The following is a 21,067-nucleotide window of genomic DNA, read 5'->3' on the forward strand; positions in this document are numbered from 1 at the left end:
TGTGGGAGTTACCACACACAACTAGCCGGCCTTCTGTGTCTTCTACTGTATTAACACAATGATCGTGCCTGTCTGCTAGAGGCTCGGTCTGAGGCGCTGAGACAGCCGACTGAGTGTGGGATGGACCTGGAGGTGTATATAAGTAATATTAGATAATAGATGGACTTCAATGAAAGCTTTGATATTGATATAAACAAGCCATAAAACAGAAGAGAGAAACAAAGACAAAGGCACACAGAGAAAGACTGTGAGAGAACAACAACCCTGAAATGTTTGTGGATTAGGCAGAAAGAACTCTAGTTCTAGTTCACACAGTGTTTGTTCCCCCCTCCCAAAAGGGAAGCATCTATTCTCTGTATTTGAAGTTATATCTTTCTCTGTTAGAGGGGAGTGGGTAGAACAGAACATGAATTGTGACAGCTCATCTAAGGCTTCAGACGGTGATCGGGGGGGAAAACACAAGGAAATTATCCAGCTATCTATGAACTTACAGTATATAGACGCTCGCTTGCACCGACATACTTTACTTTGGTAACATTTTCAGCCTCAACTCTCGTCAAACTTTACAGGAGAGAAACTCTGCCGGATGCCTATAAACTACTGAAGAGGAAGCTCTGTCCTTGTTTAGCAGATTGGGCCCTGTGCTTTGGCAGCTGTATGGACCTCTCTCTGGCAGAGGCTGGTCTCAAGAGGTGGATAGCAGAGACGCCTGCCAGGTGAGAGGTTGGCTCGGATTTAATCGATGCCTGCCAGAGGAGGACAGAGGAGCAGTCGAGGCAGGTGGACAGGGCGCCACGGTAACTACCAGGCAGATATATTCATGGTGAGGTTCACCGGCTGACTCCGGAGCTTTTGGTGTGGCGGAGAAACTCGCGCTTCAAAACGGTTTAGGGGATTGATTTGACAGCTAATTTACGGAGGAGATTTGCATAAGGCCGTGCGCTAATAAGGCGGGCTTTCTTGTTCCCTCCTTTGTCTTTTCTCACTATCTCAACAAACAGATAAATGTAAGCGAATTAAAGAGACAACAGATTCAAATTGGATATTGATTAAGAGACTAAAGCCTTGTGTTTTCTCCCGTTAAAGCTTGTGTTTAGATGATTGATTCACAATGTCAGTCTCCACACCCTGCTGTGGTGTTTGGGGCTGGTTGTGCCTTTAAGCCTTCAATGGGTCCACATCATGTCACACCATCCTAAGTGCTTTGACACAGCCACACAAAGAGCCCTGCCTATCTGATGCCAATCTCCCCAGGTCCTGGTGTCACCCAGGTGCAGCCTTTCAGTGAGAGCAAGGACAAAGTCTCCTCCTCAACAGCACTGCACAATGCCGCCTGACTGACAGCAGAAAAGACAAAATTGAGCTTCTCTGTCAAGTGGATGCTTAAGTGGAAGGAGGAAAAGTAAAAAGGACTCGAGGGCAGAAGCTTTGAGTCTACAGCAAAGAAAATGCAGAAAACAGAATCCCTTTTTAGTTGGACTCAAATAAAAAGAGACACTTAACCTCTACGTGGCATTTCTCAGGGCTGTCAAATCACCTGGTTCATGCCCCTCCCCCCGTGACTGCTGCTCTGCAGTCATGCCAATATTAGAACAAGCTTACACAAGATCTGCTCCAAAAGACAAACACCTCCCACATCATCTGTCCTTGAAACACTCCAGAGCTTGGTGCCTGAAACTCACTTCTCTTGTTCTTGAAGAGGTTAAAAACGGTGAGGATCTGCCTGAAGTAGGGCACCAGAGCTTCTCCCACCTTGTCTGCAGACATCACCAGGTGCTGCAGGACTTTCACGGTGGTGCACATCACCTGATGGTTCCTTGTGTTCAGGGCATCTGAAGGGCAGCAACATAATTTGATATCAGTTAGCAATATCAGTTAAATACAGTCAATTTACACATTGTTTCTTCATGTAAGTGAAGGCGATGATCTGCGTTGGGAATGGGTTTAGCAGACTCCCTTTTCCTTGAAAGAATTTTCCTTAAAGCAGAGCTTTGATTTAGACTAGCTTGTCTGCAATCAGTGATTTCAAATGCACTGGGGAGGCAGGAGTAAGTGAGAGCCAATCACTGGGCTATTTGGCCTACAGCTGCACTTAACTCCATCTCCCACCGATAGAGAGAACAAAAGAGAATGATGGTGGGAGAAATGGAGAGCTCGTGATCCAGAGAGACAAATATGGAGAGGAAAAAAAGGGGGAGAAAACAACATAAGACAAATGTCAAATCAGAGATTAAGATAGATGAAAGACAGAAAGGAAAGGGCTAGAAAATAACTTGTTATTAGCCTCTAAGACTGGCATATTCATACTTGTTGTTTTATTTCGGCTGCTTTGGATTTTATGTGGCCCTTTGAATGAGCTCTGGTAATTCCCTTTGTGCAGTCTAAAATAGTATATCCCCACCAAAAAAAGTTAGGTCTCTTCATGAAACCTTTAACTGTCATTTGACGCCTACTTTCACAAAAAGGGGTTTGCAATACCATCACACTGACTATTCTGCTTGTAAGCACTTAGAAAAACAAATATGAAAGGCATGAAAAAAAGAAAAACCTTTTAAAAGAAATAGTCAAAAACAAAGAAATCAGCTACGGAGTGCAAAAACACTGAGAGCCTGTGGTTGATGGTGAGGAAAATAGGAATAGCAGAGAAATGCCGCTATTATACAGTTTCAATCTGGTAAAAGATACTAGGACACGGCAGAAGTATTAAAGCCAGCCATTTGACTTTAAAGATGCAATGAATGAGGATATCAACTGCTCCACGCTAATTTAGAGAAACCGTAGCCACAGGTTTTGCTTCGTGGTTATGCTACTGACTTTGGTTAGTAAAGCTGTCGTAATATTAAATGCCACAGAACAAATGTCAGCCGACAGGCAAGTCAGTCAAGATAGGAATCAAACAGGTTTGCCTTTCAGTCATGTTGATGATGACGACATTCAAACACAATAAATTGTTTGTTTAACGTGAGGTGACACAAATTCACAGGAAAGCTCTTTCGTCATCTTGGCCAACTGGAGGTATCTGGTTCCTCCTCTTCATAAACTGTTGATGTAGCAACTAAAGAGATTTTTGTTTCTGTTACAGGGAACAAAGGCCACAACTTAATGACTGACTCTGAATCGACTTTGCTTTGGAGATCTTTTTAGAATTTCAGCTTGATTATCTGTTCAGCATGGACTGGTTGTAGCAGTTTTCTTTAACAGCAGGTCTCTACCATTCCCTGTCGTGGGTGGTAGAGGCTAAAAACAGAACTAAAAGGCAGGAAATACTTGATATTCACCAGAAGCCAGAAAGCCGTTCTGGGAGTTCATCAACTGCTTATTTTTAGTGAAAAAATGCTATTTAAAAAAAACATTTAAAAACTAGGTAATAGACAATCCTTACAAAACTACTGCAATAAATGGCATCCCTCTCTTCCTGTCAACATGGACCGCTTACCTGCAAACCCACATGTGAATGTTCCTTAGCACTTAGACAACATGAAAGCTGGGGGTTCCAAAAATTCTATTGAAATGTTGAACCTGTTTATAAAGATCATCAGAAACATGGCTAAATGACAAAATGAGTGGCATAGTGCTTCACACCAAAAGAAAAAGTTTGCTAAAAATAAGTTTTAAATAAAAAATAAAGGTGAAATTTCTTTTCACTGCCCTCGAGTCACAAAACCTAACGAAATAAAACAATTGGATTACACACACACACACACACACACACACACACACACACACACACACACACACACACACACACACACACACACACAACACACCTAACACACATATCATACACACAAATATTATTGTACACACACACTGATTGGACAGTGTTGAAACAGCACTGCATATTTGTGGAGGAGTTATTTAGGCTGTCCTTCGTGATAAAGTCTACAGATTATCATAAACATAAGCTGCTCTGAGTTTTGTATTTTTAGCACAAACTCATGAACACAATTTCTACCGGCAGCACGTGTTATATACTGTACACTGTAAAAAAAAAAAATCCTAAAAAACAGTAATATTCCGGCAGCTGGGGCGCCAAAATAATACCAAAAATAACAGAAAATAACTTTCTCATGAAAATACGGTTATTTTCAGTAATGACAATACAGTTTGTTGCCCTAATTTTACATGGGATTTTGCCTTTTTCAAGTGCTTTTAAACATTAAATTAGGAACATTTTAATGTGATTAAACAATGAAATATACCATAGTAAATGGCCTGTATTTGTATAGAGCTTTACTAGTCCCTAAGGACCCCAAAGCTTTACACATCCAGTCATCCACCCATTCACACACTGGTGATTGCAAGCTACATTGTAGCCACAGCCACCCTGGGGCGCACTGACAGAGGTTTATAGGTAATTTCATTAAACAATGAAATTACCTATAAACAAGGTCAATGAATGCGGCATTATGAGTAATAATACTTAAATGTACAGAAATATACAGTTAACAGTTGGTTTAAATAATAATAATGGATTGCATTTATATAGCGCTTTTCGAGACCCTCAAAGTGCTTTACAATTCACTATTCATTCACTCTCACATTCACACACTGGTGGAGGCAGCTACAGTTGTAGCCACAGCTGCCCTGGGGCAGACTGACAGAAGCGAGGCTGCCATATCGCGCCATCGGCCCCTCTGGCCAACACCAGTAGGTGGTAGGTGTAAGTGTCTTGCCCAAGGACACAACGACCAGGAAGACGTCCAGGGGCTCGAACCGGCAACTTCGATTACGAGCGAACTGCCAACTCTTGAGCCACGACTCGCCCTATAATAATATTATTTGATGTAAAAAAGTTTATAGAATCATTTTATATATTTTCATTTGAATTTAACAGTTCAATCTTTCAAATAACGGACAAATATTTGTGAAATTATGATACATTTGTGAATGTATTTTAACAATCTAAATATGCATATGTACAGACAAATATCATTTAAAAAACAAGAAAATTATGTTTTATTACATTTACAGTGATTTTATCGTTAATTTACATTTGAAATGTAAAATCACAGTCTATTTATGTAAATTTAATGATATTCTAGAAGAACAGTACAAAACTGTAAAATACACAGTAAAATACTTTTATATTACAATTTTTTTACAGTGTATGCTTCAAGATGAGTACAAAATTGATTGTAACAAAATTGATAGCAACACTATATGAATAGCCCTGCATGTAGCTCAAAGGCTTCCAGAAGTGAGAATAATGACTAATTAACTTCCAGAAACTGCTACTGTGAGCCCCTGTCTAAATGAATGGAGCCTGGAAGTGGTTCTACCTGCCTCTAACTAACCTGTAACAGTAACTAACCCAACCAGTGGGATTACATGTTTGTGTGCAGCCAAGTTAAACCCTTTGTCTTTCAGAGGAATTGGAGGGACATTTGCGATCTCTGCCATGACAGAATTCTTCCATGAATCTCTATTCATTCATTCATGGATCTCTGTTTTTCTGACTGTTATTTAAGTCTTTTGTACATTAGAATCAATATATATTTCAAGTCATTAGTAAAAATAGTAATTTACCCATACCTAGCTGCAGCACCTTATTCGAACTCACATAAGACTAATCGAGAAAGAGGAAAAGGACACCAGCCCTAAAAGATTGTGTGTGAGCAGCAAAGAGAACAGCGTACTGCATCACTCAGTGCAAGTGTTAAAACAGCTAATATGCAAACATGGAGCAGTCCCGAGCACACGGAGCCAAGCCACACTCTCATACACCACTCACACATCACACACACAAGCGTACCCGTACGTGTGCGCGTACATGAGTGCACATTCCAGTGCAAGCATTTTACAAGCAATGGGACAAAAATGTCAGCCTCAGTCACGAGCACAGGCAGTGCTGAATGTGGCAGTAACAAAACACGAACCAAGTTACGCAATGTTAGAAGAGTCACATAAACAACATGAGGCTCAAAGGTTCAAGGAATATTGCATACGGCATTCATAAAAGACTATGTGAACCAGGGCCACTGCTTTGTGTCCATCTGAGAGCAGGAGAATGAGAAGGAGCGTGACTTTATCTGTGTCGGCGACAATGTGCAAGTGTGTGAGTGAGCGAGTGAGTGAATGAGTGTGTGCTGAATGAGCAAATGTATTGTGCTTCACGCCATCTCTCCATCGTTGCCTTAGTGTCTCCCCCGGATAGACAAGCGCAGTGATATCTGCCATCACCGAGATAAGGTGGAATGTGGAATGACAGGAATTTCAAACCTACATAACAAACAATGAAATTCTAATTACCAGCCAGCGCAAACAATTTTCCCTGCTGTGACATTTGGACCGCGGGACTGTTCAATTATTCATCAGCACTCTTGCCTCACTGCAAAAAAGAAAAAAAAAGAAAAAGAGAAAGGAAAAAAAAATTAAAAGAGCCAGAGTGGAAGGCAGCCGAGGGCCTGATATATTAATGCTGGTTTAAAACCTGTGTTGGGACAAATCTGAATAATCATCTATTCATGCTAAGGCCTGTTTCGTATTCAGCGTGGAAATAAAACAACGCTGACCCCGTATTCCGCTTCCTGTGAAATGTCAGAGGCAGGGGCGACACCTCGGAGAGTTTAGCAGTGAATTGTTCTCGCTCGGGGTATAAATACACTTCTGAGATCAGATGAAGATGTTCTCGTGCAGAGGCGTAACTGAGGATCTCCTTGTAATGAAAGTCTCATTTTAGTTCAAAGCCGAACAAATGCTCTGCCAATCAACTGCACGCAGGCATGGCTCAGAATCTTCCTCCTTGTTTAAGGACGCCAGAGAAAGCCCAAAACAACGGCGTTTCAAAAACATTCTGCCTTGTCTCCTGAGTCACCTTGGATCTGTTTGGCTGAACAAAACCATTTTTTACGACTTTACTTACACAAATTGATGTTTCATAGCAAACCATTTGTCATTTCAAACACACACCGGGAAAAAAAAAGCCTTCTGAAATGCGTCAACGCCACAAAAATATATTAAATGCTCTCGCCTCTTTTCCCACAGTAAGGTTTTCTTTCTAAAGCAAGCAAAAGGGAGCATGGTGTACAGTAGGAAAGAGTTCAGTCTTTAAGTCACTGAGGACGGGGCCTCAGAGTATAATGTCAGCCAGAGCCTTCCTCATTGTGTATTCTCATTGGGTAACCTGCAGTCATCATCAAAATTCACCAGGGCCTGATGTGGCTCAGTCGCTCTGCAGATAAGAGTCTGCCAGCCACATTGAAGATGTATTAACGTCAGAGGAGAAAAATATATATCTTGCCATTTTAAACTGTGGATGGCTTTTTACTTTCTTCCTCTTTCTGCCATCCCTCCTTCTTTCCAACGCCATAGAAAAGTAATTAATCTGCAACAGAGACACGGACTGGCGGTTTTGCCTTGTGGATGGCAAAACGGGACTGATTTTTAATAAACGAAAAAGTTAATAAGGAGCAAGCCATTTAGAATTCCATTATCAGGGCGAAGTGTGTGTTTTCATTAGGGGCATAACCATCACCTTTGGTCTGGCCTCCAGAAGGCAAATGGCCAAAACTGCTGAGCGGTTTGAACTTATAAAATGCTGTCTGGGTTACTGAGTAGCCAAGTACCACTGTGTATAATGATTAGTTGTGTGTAAAGTGAGTGCTTCATTACAGAGGGCCAAATAGACATTTTGCTTTCACGTGCCTGTATAGAGACTTACAATCTATCTGTGGTGGTAGAGGAGGTTGCAAACACACTTGTGCAAGCAAAAGAAGGCAAACCAGTGCTTAAATTAATTATTAATATAAATACTTATTGACAAAAAACTTTGAAGCACTGACTGGTTATCTCATTTATCAACAAACTCCAGCTGAGCGGGGTTGAATTGCAGCTGGTAGTCCTTGCTCTGCTTAGTGTAGTGGCATCTCATGAACCAATTCTCCACCAGCTGCAGGTTTTGGTTGGAGTAACCCTCAATCTCACAGCATAGGAAAGGAAGGGCCATCTTCACCAGCTTCAACACGAGAAGGTGGATTTGAACAAGAGAAAAAAAAATCAATCAAAAGATTCAGAGAATCTGGAGAAAACTCTGTGCACAAAGGGCGAGCTTGACATTCAACACCAGATGCCTGTGATCTTTAGGCCCTTAGGTGGCACTGCATTAGAAACATGGAAATCACTGCCTGAAATCACAGTTTTCTGTGCCACCCAAAAATGTAAGTTGAAGTTCTATCATGCAAAGAAGAAGCCACAAAAGCTGCATCTCAGATGGAAAAACAAGCCTGTACATCTGAAAGCCACTGTCAATCCTGAGCTGTAAATACAGGTTTTAAAGCAGCAACATGCTCACACCCAGGTGGCTTTTTCAGGAATGAGCTAGCATATTTCAGCAAGACAATGCTAAACCACATTAATCATAACAGCATGGCTTTGTAGTAGAAGAGTACAAGTTGCTGAACTGGCCAGCCTATAGTCCAGACCTTCCCACAAGTGAAATGTTTGTCACATTATAAAAAGAAAACTATGACAACAGAGATCAAGGTCAGCGAACCAGCTAGAATCTTACATCAGACCAAATTTGGGACAACACTGCTCTCCTAAAAGTCCACCAACTGGTCTCCTGAGTTCATTTATTGTTGTTAAATGAGAAGGAGATGCTACACATCGAAAAACATATGCCTGTCTCTTTTTCTTAAAATGGTAGATTTTCACATAATCATTTGATAAAATATTGTTTTATGAAATTTGCAAATCACTGCATTCTGCTTTTATTTACATTCCACAGAGCATCCCAACTTTTGGGAATCTGGGTTGTTATAAAGCAGTAAAGCGTACGCACACACGACACTTCGGAGTTGTTACACTGTATGATGTGAAACAGTTAAGACCGAGCAGCTTGTGCTCAGTGCGACTTTCTGCCAGGGTCAGTCTGTCACCGTGTCTCTGTGTCTCCAACAGCCCTGCCTGGTGTTGGCCGTCATGCCCCTCTGCCTCCACAGACATCCAACACCCACACATAAACAAGAAGCACACACACGTACACACCCCCAGCCAACTGCCCATGACATGAACACTACCGCAGGCTCACTGGGCGCCACTTAAAGGCTCCCACTTTGAAACTGACACTCCACTTGGCAGTGGCGCCAAACAAAAGAGTTTCTGTGTGTGTGTGTGTGTGTGTGTGTGTTTGAGACTTTGTGCCTGTGCATGTGCTGAAATTCTTTCAACAAAGCCACACTTTGCATTCCTCCAACTTCTTCTTTCCTTGTTCTTCCTTGTTCTTGCTGCACATGAAACCTTTCCCGTTCGCATCCCTATGAATTCCGAAGTCTATTTTTGAAGTCGTACACCACTTCGCCCTCAGGCACAACCTTTCGGCCCTCCTTAAACATGTGTGTGTATGTGTGTGTGTGTGTGAGAGAGACTGTGCGCACGCGTGTAAACGTGTCAGCCTGGAAAGTTAAGGAGGCACAGCATGATGACAGAGTTAAATGTAGCATGTCATCACATTCATTGCAGATTATCAGGCATACTTTTAGAGCCAGCGTCTTCCGGCAAATGAAAAATAGAAAAACAGAAAAAAAAAACAAGGACGCTTCACCCTGAGGGTTAATGCAATAATAGGAACTGTATGACAGCGAAACCAAATTAGGACGCCACATCAGGACTGGTTGTATAATATTAGAAGCGGCTGTAGCAGCAGACTGCAAGACAGGTGATTCTTTTCCTGGTAAAACATGTTGTTCTATTTTTGTTGCATCGAATCTCCAAAGCAAAGTCTGAGAAAAGTCTAAGAAAGATATGTATGTAAATATAATAAATATATATTATCTATAAAACCAAAGTGAGAAATCCATTTTCATTAAGGTCAGATTCATTAACCCTCTAACTCTTGCCCCTTACTCCTAACTATAACGTTACCAGGCCCTTTATTTGAGTGATTTTCAAATGTGAAAGTTAGATATTCACGGTTGGAAATTCATTTTCATGGTCCCAGTCTATGACCCAGCTTTTGTGTTTTGACTTTTGATTCAGGTTTATTTAATATTCTGTTCCTAGTATTTCATTATTATAGTTGTGATCTCCGTTTGTAGCCTTAGTTTGTTATCTAGGCTTTAGGTTTTCTGTTATCATTCCTCTCTGTGTTCCCCGTCCTCTTGTGTCTAGTTTCCTGTGTTGTTGTAGCGCCCTGTGATGTCTGTCTCTCTCTCTTTCTTGTCCCTTGCTCTCTCACTCTCTGTCTTTAGGTCATGTCTGTCATGTGATTCTTATGTTCTAGTTTGGCTATTGCTTGCTTCCATGTCTTTTTATCCCCTGTAGTGTAAAGCTCAAATGTCCTTGTCCAAGTCTCAGTGCTCTTGTCACTTCCTGTTTTATTCTGATAGTCACTTGTCTTGTGTGCAAAATGTTCAGTTTCTCATCAGCAGTGTTGGTCAAGTTACTTGAAAAAAGTAATCAGTAACTGATTACCGATTACTTCCCGAAAAAAAAGTAATCCTGTTACTTTACTGATTACTTATTTTCAAAACTAATTAGTGACTTAGTTACTTTTTAAAACAGGATTTACACCCTAAATAGGTAATAAAGCAAGAGATCTTTCAGCCCAATTCTACTTTTTCTGCATAATCCATCATATAAAATGCAACCAAATGAAAAAGTCTCTTTTTAAAACTTGTTTCATTAGTTTTAATCTTTTAACTTTATGCATCAAGCATACATTAAATTATATGCAACATTCTCTGACTGGAAGGAATTTGTTTAACATTTAAACCACATTCAAGCACATAAAATAAAATAGTTTTTTGTGTTTACACTCACTCTTTCAAATAGATGCAAGTAAAACACAGCAGAAAATAAATAAAATCAATGACCCAGCGGTCCTGTTGCTCTATTTTCATCTGTATAGCAGGAGTGGGGCAGGCGGAGGTTTGCCCTGGTGCAGGTGATCAGTGGAAGGATACGGCAGTTTCTCTGTGAATTTCACATTCCAGTGGCAGTGCACTCGGTGCTTGCTTGGAAGTTTAGGGTTTTTTTTCGCTGTAAAAGGTTTTCTTCCCACGCAGTGAACAGCGGACGCTAATGTTTTTGTCACTTTTTACAGAATTAAACTCTCCCGCACTCATTATATTATCCATTTTTGATCTGCACACAGCTGTTGCCACAAACGTCGCAGTCGCTTACGTCATTGTCATGAGACACTCTTGCAAAAAGATCAGTTTTAGTAACGCAGTAACGCAGCGTGCTAAAGGGAAAGTAACAGTAATCGAATTACCTTTTTTGCAATAGTAATTCCTTACTTTACTTGTTACTTGTTACAGTTTTAGTTTTGTAATCTGTAATTCCAGCAATAAAGCTGTGTTTTGAGTTCAGTTCCGTCTCTGAGAGTCCTGCATTTTGGGTCCTTTCCTGCCTGCTTCCCACAGCGTAACGGCAGATATAGCCTCCATGCCCGTATAGTGAAGCCAACATTGGCTGTGATTGCAAAAAGACCTCTGCTTACGTAGAAGCAGAGGCCTTGCAGTACAATGACTCTCTCCTCCTGAAACCTCAGTGAACAATTTCCTAGCCAGTTCATGGGTTCAGTAATTCCACTAAAAGGAATGCCTTTTAGTGTCAGAGATCATAAGCTAATGAGGCTGCCACCAAATAGTGAATAATGAAATAATGACATGCAAAAATATTTATTAAGGCTGCAGTTCAAGTCTGAGATGATTACTCTGCTGTCTATCAGTGTTAAAATAATAATAATATTTACATATACAAAGGTTTGGAAAAGTAATGTAAATGATGATGAAGATGATGAGGACATTTTGCTGCCAAAGCTAATTGAAAGGCTGCTATATTTTAACATCACAGAAAATTGCCATGATAATAACTCTGTGTGATTGCAAAGCAGACTTTAGCCCTGAAAAGTAATCATTAAAACCGTCAAGTTACACATATTTAAAACTTCATCTGTGGTTTCTCTCTCCTTCTAATTAGCTTTAAAGATGTGATTTTCATGTTAAATCCGGCTCCTCGCTTCTACTAACACTGTAACTGACTTGGATTTGTCTCCAGGTGACTATACATTTCCCTGAGAAAACGAGAGAGTGAAGCGAAGGTAAAATGACATGACACACTGGGTCACGTGAGAGAGGAGCTCTGTTTTGTGTGGTTGGTAAACCGTGAGTGCGGGCACCCTCCCAGACTTACTCCTGATGGGCATGATGAGCTGGGGGATGACAGGCAGGATCTTGGGGCCTCCGCGGTCCAGCATGTCATGGATTCCCTGGCGGGCGAAGAGCTCATACGGAAAAGCAGTCTCAGTTAAACCATCAAAGAACAGTGGCAGGTAGTGGTGGTAGTCCAGTGTCTCCACGTCCACCTGAGGACAGAAGCACACATTTATATCACAGGTAACATTAGCTCCCTATTAATCTTACTATTAAACTTAATAAAAGTACTTAATCTTAAGCTTGTCTCGTTAAAGCTTTGGGTGTGTAACAGAAGGTTATAATTGTAAAAGCTCAGATTTTGAAATTTAAGTCAAATTTAAGTCAAGACTTTAAATAAGCCACTCCAAAACCTTCATTTTGTTTTGTTTTTTAGTCATTCAGAGATGGACTTGCTAATGTGTTTTTAATCATTGTGCTGCTGCATAAGTGTGCCTGAACTTCAGGGCACAAACTGACGGATGGACATTGTCCTTCAGGATTTTCTGGTACAGAGCAGAATTCAGGGATCCATCAGTTATAGCAGGTTGTCGTGGACCCACACTATCACACCAATGTTCTTTGGACTGATGAGACAAATGTTGAATTTTATTTGTAAACGCTGCATCCTGCTTGCGACGGAACTACCTCAACGATGCCATTTATTCCTAGTGTCTTTCTTATTGCTGAATTGTGAACTCTGACCTAATTGAGGCGAGTGAGCCTTGCGTGTCTTTAGATGTTGTTCTGGGTTCTTTTGTCACCTCCTGGATGTGTTGCTGATACACTCTTGGAATAATTTTGGTAGGCTGGCCACTCCTGGGAAGGTTCACCACTGTCCAAGTTTTCTCTATTTGGGGACAATGGCTGTCACCATAATTCACTGGAATCCCAAAGCCTTAGAAATGGCTTTGAAACCCTTTCCAGACTGATCATGCCAATGATTTTGTTTCTCAGCTCTTTCATTAGATGGTGGTTAGATGCTTCTCCTTGAGATCTTTTAGTCTTCTTCACTTTGTCAGGTTATATTTAAGCAGTCCAACAGGTCTCACAGTAGTCAGGCCTGCATGTGGCTAGTGAAATTGTTTTCACATAAGATCAGGAAGATTTACATTTTTTTCACTTGATAAACGAATCATAATTTAACACGTATTTTTATTTATTTGTCTTATCTTCGTCTAATCTTTGAAATTGTTTGATGATCTGAAACATGCAAGTGTGACCAAAACCGCTTATCCTTGTCAGGGCTATATGTGAACAATATGGGGGGAAAAAGCAATCGGGAAGGGGACAAATACTTTCTCACAGCATTGTTATATTCTGGATTACTCCCTCAAACGTAAAAAAAAAAGAGTAGTGTGTGTTAAATGTGAAAGAGGTCCTGATTAAGTTTCAGGATTTGGTGAGCTGGTGAATGTGTTGCTTACAGCCGTGAGGCCCCCTCTCATTCTTTGCCCTTTCTCTTTGTTTGTCCTTGGCTCTGCACAAAACTAGGGCTAAATCTCCTCTTGCCCTCATTTATAACCCTCACAGTGAACACATACACTCACTTACACTCTCTCACACACACACACACACACACTGCTAGGGGACAGCTGTTCAGAAGATCATGACACCACAGCATGTGGCGTCCTGTGGGGGCTGACATGTTAACACCTGTTTACACCATTTACAGGACAGACAGAGAGACGTGCAGAAACAATCAGGTGGTAGATGAAGACATTTGTGCGGCTACAGGCTGCTGGCAGACTTTGATGTTGTTCAGCTGTGTTTGTGTCTATTGCGTGACACGTGAAAGTGAAGTCTTTCATGTGTGAGAAGCTATTGGGCTAGAGCCACTCAGGCACAATGAACTCGAATGCACAGGTGATCCAAAGGAAGCTGTCCTTGAGTTACGAAATGCACGCAAATCTTACATCTAGCCATGGCTCACACACCATGTGCATGTACACCGAGGTACCAAGTGTGTATCAATATATGCTTTAGTGCACAGGCAAAAAAGGCTATAAGAATTACAATAAAGTCACCTTCCTAAAACTCCAAAGTACTGAAATAATTTTTAAGTGACCACGTGCATGTTCACATGAATTCTTGTGACAATGCGCTCTGTGTTATTCACTTTATCTGTCAGTGGCTTTAATGTTGTTGATGATTGGTGTGTACAAGCGCACCCTACTGGGCTACGCTGCTCTGTGTTGAAATGTCACCCAGGCAGTGACACTGTGTGCTTTTAAGTCCCTCGCCCCACTGCCGGTCAGAGCTGAGACTTCAAAGCAGGGCTGACCGCCTTTACCTCGCTCAAGCTGCCAAACCTCCCTGTCGCACAGCTAACTGCCCCCCCCACCCCGGGTAAACACAGAGATGGAGGAGGACAGACTAAAGATGGAGACAGGGCAAAGATGGCGACAGAGACGGAGAGTTTGCGCTGTAGCGCAGAGAGAGACAAGGCTGATTGCTTTGAGGCAATTTGCAACCTTGACCTTTCCCCGCGCTTGGTCAAGATGATCACCGTGAGTCAGGCTGACTGGAGACAAGAACAAAAGCAAACACGAGCCCAGAGAGCAGGGGTGGACAGGGGATGAGAGGGTGAGGAGAGGCGAGATGACACTACATCACCGTGCTGCTCACTAGCCAGTGGCAGTCAGTGGTACACAGGGACACGTCATGCCATAAGCAGCTTTTCTGGATGAGGCTACAGAAATAACACAAACAGCAGACACAATAAAACACTATCACAAAACCCCTTTTTAACCAGTACACTTGGCCTTGTAGAAGCAACTTTAAAATCCTTAACTATTAACACTGGACATAGCAGGCAGTGAATTTCCCAATGTATTATTTAAATACTGCTACATTAGAAACAATGCTAGACATAAAGTAGGATATTTCATTCAGCTGTAAATGAGATAAATTGACTTATTATTATGGAATTAAATAACATAAAAAGGGAGGAAAAACACCCTAATTTGAGTAAATGGAAAAGAATAATACAAAACTACAGCCTATAGAAAAAAATACCCACAAAATGCAATTAGTTTAAATGTAAAAAGATGTGAACTCTACACCAAAATGTGAAAACCTATGTGATATCTTTCCCCCCTAGCTTTAAATTATGCTTTAACGTAATATGCAACTTTTTAAAATGAATTCTTACTTGCAGAAACAAAAAAATGACACACAGGAGAGGAAAAAGTCAAAGTAATACCTGGGGCTAACAGAAAGTGGCACACGCAGTTTTACTTTTCACTGTTAGCACATTATCTGCTCTCACACGACTACGTTGTGAACCTGCGATGTTGCGTGAATAATTACCTGAAGCATTAATTTGCTGCTGTTGTGAACTCTGATGCTCATAATCAAAAGCACATAAACAAGCACTTAGGGACTGACTGAAGATTCCAGTTAGCACCGGCAGAGTGAGGACAATCAGCAAACACTCCTGCAAGCTCGCACTGTTTCACATAAACACATACATTCCTGGGGAATCTTAATCAGACACTGTGCTGAGTGCTAACTCTTCCATCCGCTATTGATTGTCCGCCCAGGTTTGTTTGTCTTTGGGTGCCTGAGGGAATCCCTCCGGAGTCTGGGGAGTCAATGAGAGTGGAGCACAGAAAGACTATCAGCCCAGCAGCAGCAATTAGCCCTGGGACTCAGACCTGCGTGTCTCCTCTGGTCAGCGCTGCAACGGCAGACAGACAACAACAGAAGCAGGCCAGCCTCTGCTCATTAAACAGCGGTATCAGAGGCCCCTGACAGCCACAGGAGACCAGGAGGAACAGAAAACAGCAGGTTGCCACTTTAAATACATAATACCTGGACGCCATTTGGTGTGAGGTGTGTGAATACGTGTATGTGCGACTCCATATGAAGCCCGGGAGTGTGCACAGACATGATAAGCTGTCGTTTTTCAGTGGCAGTATTATTTCTGGTACACACTCTGGGGACATAGAAGCTATAGAGGGAGTGTGAAAGTGACACGGAAAATGGCGGGGGGTTGTTTTGGGGGGTTTGAACCTGAGGTAAGTGCCGTGGACTATGTCACATGTGATCTGATGTAACAAACAACATGCTGACACTTCCCATTACATCGACTGTTAGGTTGTGGGTCCAAGGTTTTGGAGGGGGCAGGAGTTGCTGTGTGTAAACTTACATTTCCAAAAGAGCAGCAGCAGACATCTAATCAAACTAAAGTAGCTGATCAAATCCTGGCCTGGTGACGCACTGGTGTTGTACCTGCAACTGAACTTTTGCGCGGAAACAAAAAAACACTGTCATCTTATCTTGCTGTCTTAGTGAAGCCTGCCTCATAGAACAGGCACGAAACAGCCTGCACTGCAGCTGTTTGACAGTGATGCTATTTTAATTGATGATGCCATAATGACTTGACCTGGATTCTGCCTCCTGTTAACACAAGTACAGGTTGCTGTATTTAGATGAGCTGGCAGATGAGGTGCTGTCAATTATTTCAGCTTTAAGAGGAGAACAGGTTTCCTATTGGAGCTGCTAACACTGTGAGTCATTCACCGCACAGTCAGAGTAGCCAAACAAGCATCCATTAGTTCTGCCGTAAATGTATTACACAAGACCAAAAAAGAATACAGAGCTCACACATGACAGAAAAAAAAAACAGTGTGCGTGCATCTAAAAGATAGGCCCAGGAGAGAAATACACCCTAGAAGAGCTATAAGTTATGAGGGGTGCAGGAGGCAGGTGTGAACCAACCGGCACTAAAAATAACCACACACAGCACAACAGTGTAGTCTGGGCTCCACCATGTAATTAACTAACCAAACACTGACTGTACATTGTGTGTTGGTCAGGGTTTTTTTTCTATAACCTGTGTTGTTCGGCAGCTTCAGCAAGCAGGATCATGATCTGTTGAGCCAAACACTCTTGCCTTGCTCTATGAACTCTCTATAGATGCCTCTTCTTAGTCAATTTCTTTTTTTATTCATTTTAATAAACAGATAGTGTACCGATGCCAAAGTTGACAGATGGGGAGGGTCAGATTAGCAAGAGAAAAGAAAAAGATGATGATGATGAAAGAGATGACAAACTGGGGGAAAGATAGAAAAGATTAAAAAAAAATAAGAGAAAAAGCACAAATAAAGTCAGATTCTGTTTCATTTTTATATGCATGCATTCTTCTTTGGTAGATCTCAGATTACAGCACAGTCAGTCTGCAGCCACATCATCATGACTGAGCAAATTTTCTGAAATTTTCTTACATGAGATTTAAAAAAGGAAATTAAATTAGTTGCAGAGTTCAGTGTATCTGAGTGTGTGCAGAAACATTTATCTCCTGATTGGTATTTTGTTAAGAAGTCTTGTTGCTATGATCATAGTAAGCTGTGAATAAATTTGATATCCTCCGTGTCTTTTTGCAGCAATATAACACATATCACATATTTACAAACCTTGCTAAGCATACTGAGGACGGCTCAGGATACCGTGTTTGTCAGGTTTTGTCCGTTTTTGTGGTGAACAATCCCAAATGCAAACTCTTGGGCAGATGAAACCACCTTTTATTGAAAGCAAAACAAAATACATGCACATGTCATGCAGTGCAGGGGTGCCAGGAAAACACAGGAAGTTCAGAAACAGAACTCGGTACACAACATGAAATTAAGGCAAGCTGAGGAAATAAATGCACAAGAGGTAATTAGGGCAAAGGGGAGACACCTGGGAACTACATACAGCTGAACTAAATCTGAATAATGAGACACGGGAAGCAAAAGCACAGACACATGTCTATCAAAATAACACAGGACGTAACTAATGGCCAGTGTCATCCTCCAGCATGCAACGGCATAGAGCAGGGGTGTCCAACTCCAGGCCTCAAGGTTTTAGATATCGCCTGGGTCAACACACCTGAATCAAATGATTCGTTTATTACCAGGCCTCTGGAGAACTTCAAGACATGTTGAGGAGGTAATTTAGCTATTTAAATCAGCTATGTTGGATCAAGGACACATCTAAAACCTGCAGGACACTGGCCCTTGAGGCCTGGAGTTGGACACCCCTGCTCTATGCCGTTGCATGCTGGAGCAGCAGGTTGTGGGTCGCAGATGACAACAGACTCAGTAAACTGATCCACAAGACCAGCAATGTTGTGGAGATGGAGCTGGACTGTCATGGTTTGCCGGGGCAAGCTGTGTGGAGTGAAGAATAACGGACCCAAAGCCTGGCACAGGCTGAGATGCAATGAGGGAGCTTTATTGACATGTGGTGGAAGTACAGACAGCAACGGTGGTGACGAGGACAAAAACTAAGACAAACCTAGACTGGGAAAAAACTAGCAAACGAAAATGAAACCTAAGCTCACGGGACGAAACACAGGATGACGCCAGGGTGAGACACGGAGTGACACAGGGAGGTGACACAGACGGACCGACAATGAGCATAGGTAACACACACTATATATACATACGGAGGGGAACGAGGAATGCAAAAGAGGAGGGAGGCACAGCTGATTCTAATTGACAGCTGTGCCTCCCAGTCACAGCAGCAGTGACAGAGAGTGTCTGTCAAGCCTCTGTCCGGCTCCTAATGGGATGTTCTTGTTGTTGCCAGCGGATAACTCTCATCCTGTGTTCTGGACTAGAGTTCAAAGAGAGCCTGGACTCTGCAGAGCTCTTGGGGCTGCAAGGACGGAGAAGACAGGAACAGACGACAGAGTAAAAAGTAAAACAGGAAACACAGAACACAGGGGAACACATAACAAAACCTAGAACTAGAACTCAAGAAATACTAAAAGACTAAGGAGCTAGACAGCGTGAGAACGAAACCAAAAACAAAAAGTCCAAAACATTAAAATACACTGGTCACCGACCCAGAACCATGACATGGACTGCCTTAAAGTGGTGTCGGAGAGGTGGGCCTTGTCTAAGATAAGGACACCTCCCACCCACTCTATGACATGCTGGCCAAACACAGGAGCAGGTTCAGTGAGAGACTGAGGCTACCCATAATGCACCACTGAATGGCACAGGAAATCATTCCTGAGAACACAATAGGCAAACTAAGAATCAAACTGCAGATGATTAATAATCACTAGAACTCAGGATAATGACAATGTTACACTAACTCCGGGCATTAATGCGATGTGATTGTAGTAATACATCAGTGCTCCCTGTCATTGATATTTCTTTAACCAGAAGCCCTGGAAATTCTCCACCACTTACTTTTTCCTTTTAAAACATGATTTAACACTAATAACATAACAATAAAAAAAATCACCTTTTTTACCCAACAAAATAATAGTAATTATTATACATAAAATAGAGTACGTATATTCAGAGTTTTCTCTAGTAAGCTAGCAGATGCCGTGCTGAGCGGAGGCACTGAGAACATTTTATTAGACCAAAATTTCAGCCACTGCTTTAACACATCAAACCAGCTCATAAAAATATAAAGAAGTTTAGAAAAGGAATAAAGAACCAGACAAATCTTGTGACTTAGAACTGTTTTACCGATTCATTCAACATGTCCATCCACTAAATATCTATTAATTACAGAATATGATCTTTGTATGATTTTGTTTATTTTATCAATGGAAATCAACTCAAAGCGTCTTGCTCTACCTAAGAAGGTCTGCTGCTCTCCAACAATTAGGATTATCACTAAGGCTAATCTCTCTGTAACTCCAGAGTGGTACAGAGCTGGTATCCCTTGACCTTTATCGCATCATAGGGGTTTGGCTTCCTAGATTATCAAATAATAGGTACATAAAGCATTGGATTAAATTGTTATTCAGGGGGAGCATTTCCCAGTCATTGTTTAAATCCCCCCCGAGTGTGGAGGCCGAGGTTTTTTTATGAAGATCAGATGAATCCGCCATGACACAAGTCAATAAGTAGGAAAGGTCAGTTCACCATCAACATGACACATACTGTGTGGATAGCAAAATCACTCTTACTGCTATAAATGCATAAACTGTAAAGTCGATACTAACGTCAATAGTTGGCCAGAGATGCTCAGCATGTTTAGTTCGAGATTCATCTTATATATAAAAAAACATGAATTCAGCTTTCAATTTTTTTCCACACACAGAACAAAGATAACAATACACATAGGAAAATCGTGCCTGAACAGATGTGTGCAAACGTTTTTTTTTCTGTAGAGGTTGCTGAGTTAGACAAATCCTGAGAAATAACAGCTGGTGCCCACCTGACTGTAGGTTGCTGCTAACTTAAAATACCACTGAAGCACTTTTGTACATCCAGCTTCCTGTTCTCTGTGAAAGTGTTAACACATGTTGACGTCTCCTCATTAACTAAATTAACACAGTGGCAGCAACATAAGTTCTGGCTTTGACATAAATATTGTCTTTTATTTTGAACAAAACTGTGTTTGGGTGGATGCTGCACCTCTTACACACAGCTTTTTTTTCTTTCTTTTTTTAAAATAAGCTGTTATAGCAGCACCTCTCCAACATTTCAGAAACATTTCGTGAGCGCACAGCACAGACAAGTAATAATTTATTCATACTAATCCAAGCTTGTTTCCAACTGTGCCACAGGTGCACAGCACACCTGTGGCCACAATGTTTCCAAAAATCAGTCGGCATGCTGCGTGAGCTCACTGCGAATACGAGACAGGGGGGGAAAAAAATTAAAGGGAAAAGGATGAGAATATTTTGACTTCCTTGGAGGTCACAATAAGAGGAGCAAGACTGGAATAGGCAAACGATAAGCGAGGGAAAGAGGAGTGAGTCACTCTCGCTATCTCCCCTGATAGCTGTTTCCATCTAACAAGCATGCAAGTATGCTCAATTCAAAGCACTAGTAGCCGAGTGCATGGTGTCAATTGAAATGATACCTAACACAGGCTGGATGAGACAATTTCGTGGCTTCAAAGATAGTTCAAAACTGGGACATAGTGAGTTATGAATTTTATGTGAACCAACCGCTCTCTCTCGCTCTCTC

The 21,067-nt window shown here is 41.6% G+C and overlaps 1 protein-coding gene across 4 annotated transcripts in view; it reads right to left on the reverse strand.

Annotated features, from left to right (window-relative positions):
• The window catches only part of pacrg (PARK2 co-regulated), a 145,316-nt gene that overhangs the window by 57,181 nt on the left and 67,068 nt on the right, over positions 1–21,067 (reverse strand). For all 4 annotated transcript variants that reach the window (XM_005925640.2, XM_005925643.2, XM_005925641.3 and 1 more), the window contains exons 3-4: positions 12,139–12,310; positions 1,683–1,832 (exon numbers count right to left, since the gene is read on the reverse strand). In XM_005925640.2, coding sequence (XP_005925702.1) covers positions 1,683–1,832; positions 12,139–12,310 — 322 coding nt within the window. The remainder of the gene's footprint in view (positions 1–1,682; positions 1,833–12,138; positions 12,311–21,067) is intronic.

The sequence above is a fragment of the Haplochromis burtoni genome, unplaced genomic scaffold, assembly GCF_018398535.1.
Source record: "Haplochromis burtoni strain Fernald_Lab_line unplaced genomic scaffold, NCSU_Asbu1 Contig_86, whole genome shotgun sequence".
Taxonomy (NCBI): Eukaryota; Metazoa; Chordata; class Actinopteri; order Cichliformes; family Cichlidae; genus Haplochromis; species Haplochromis burtoni.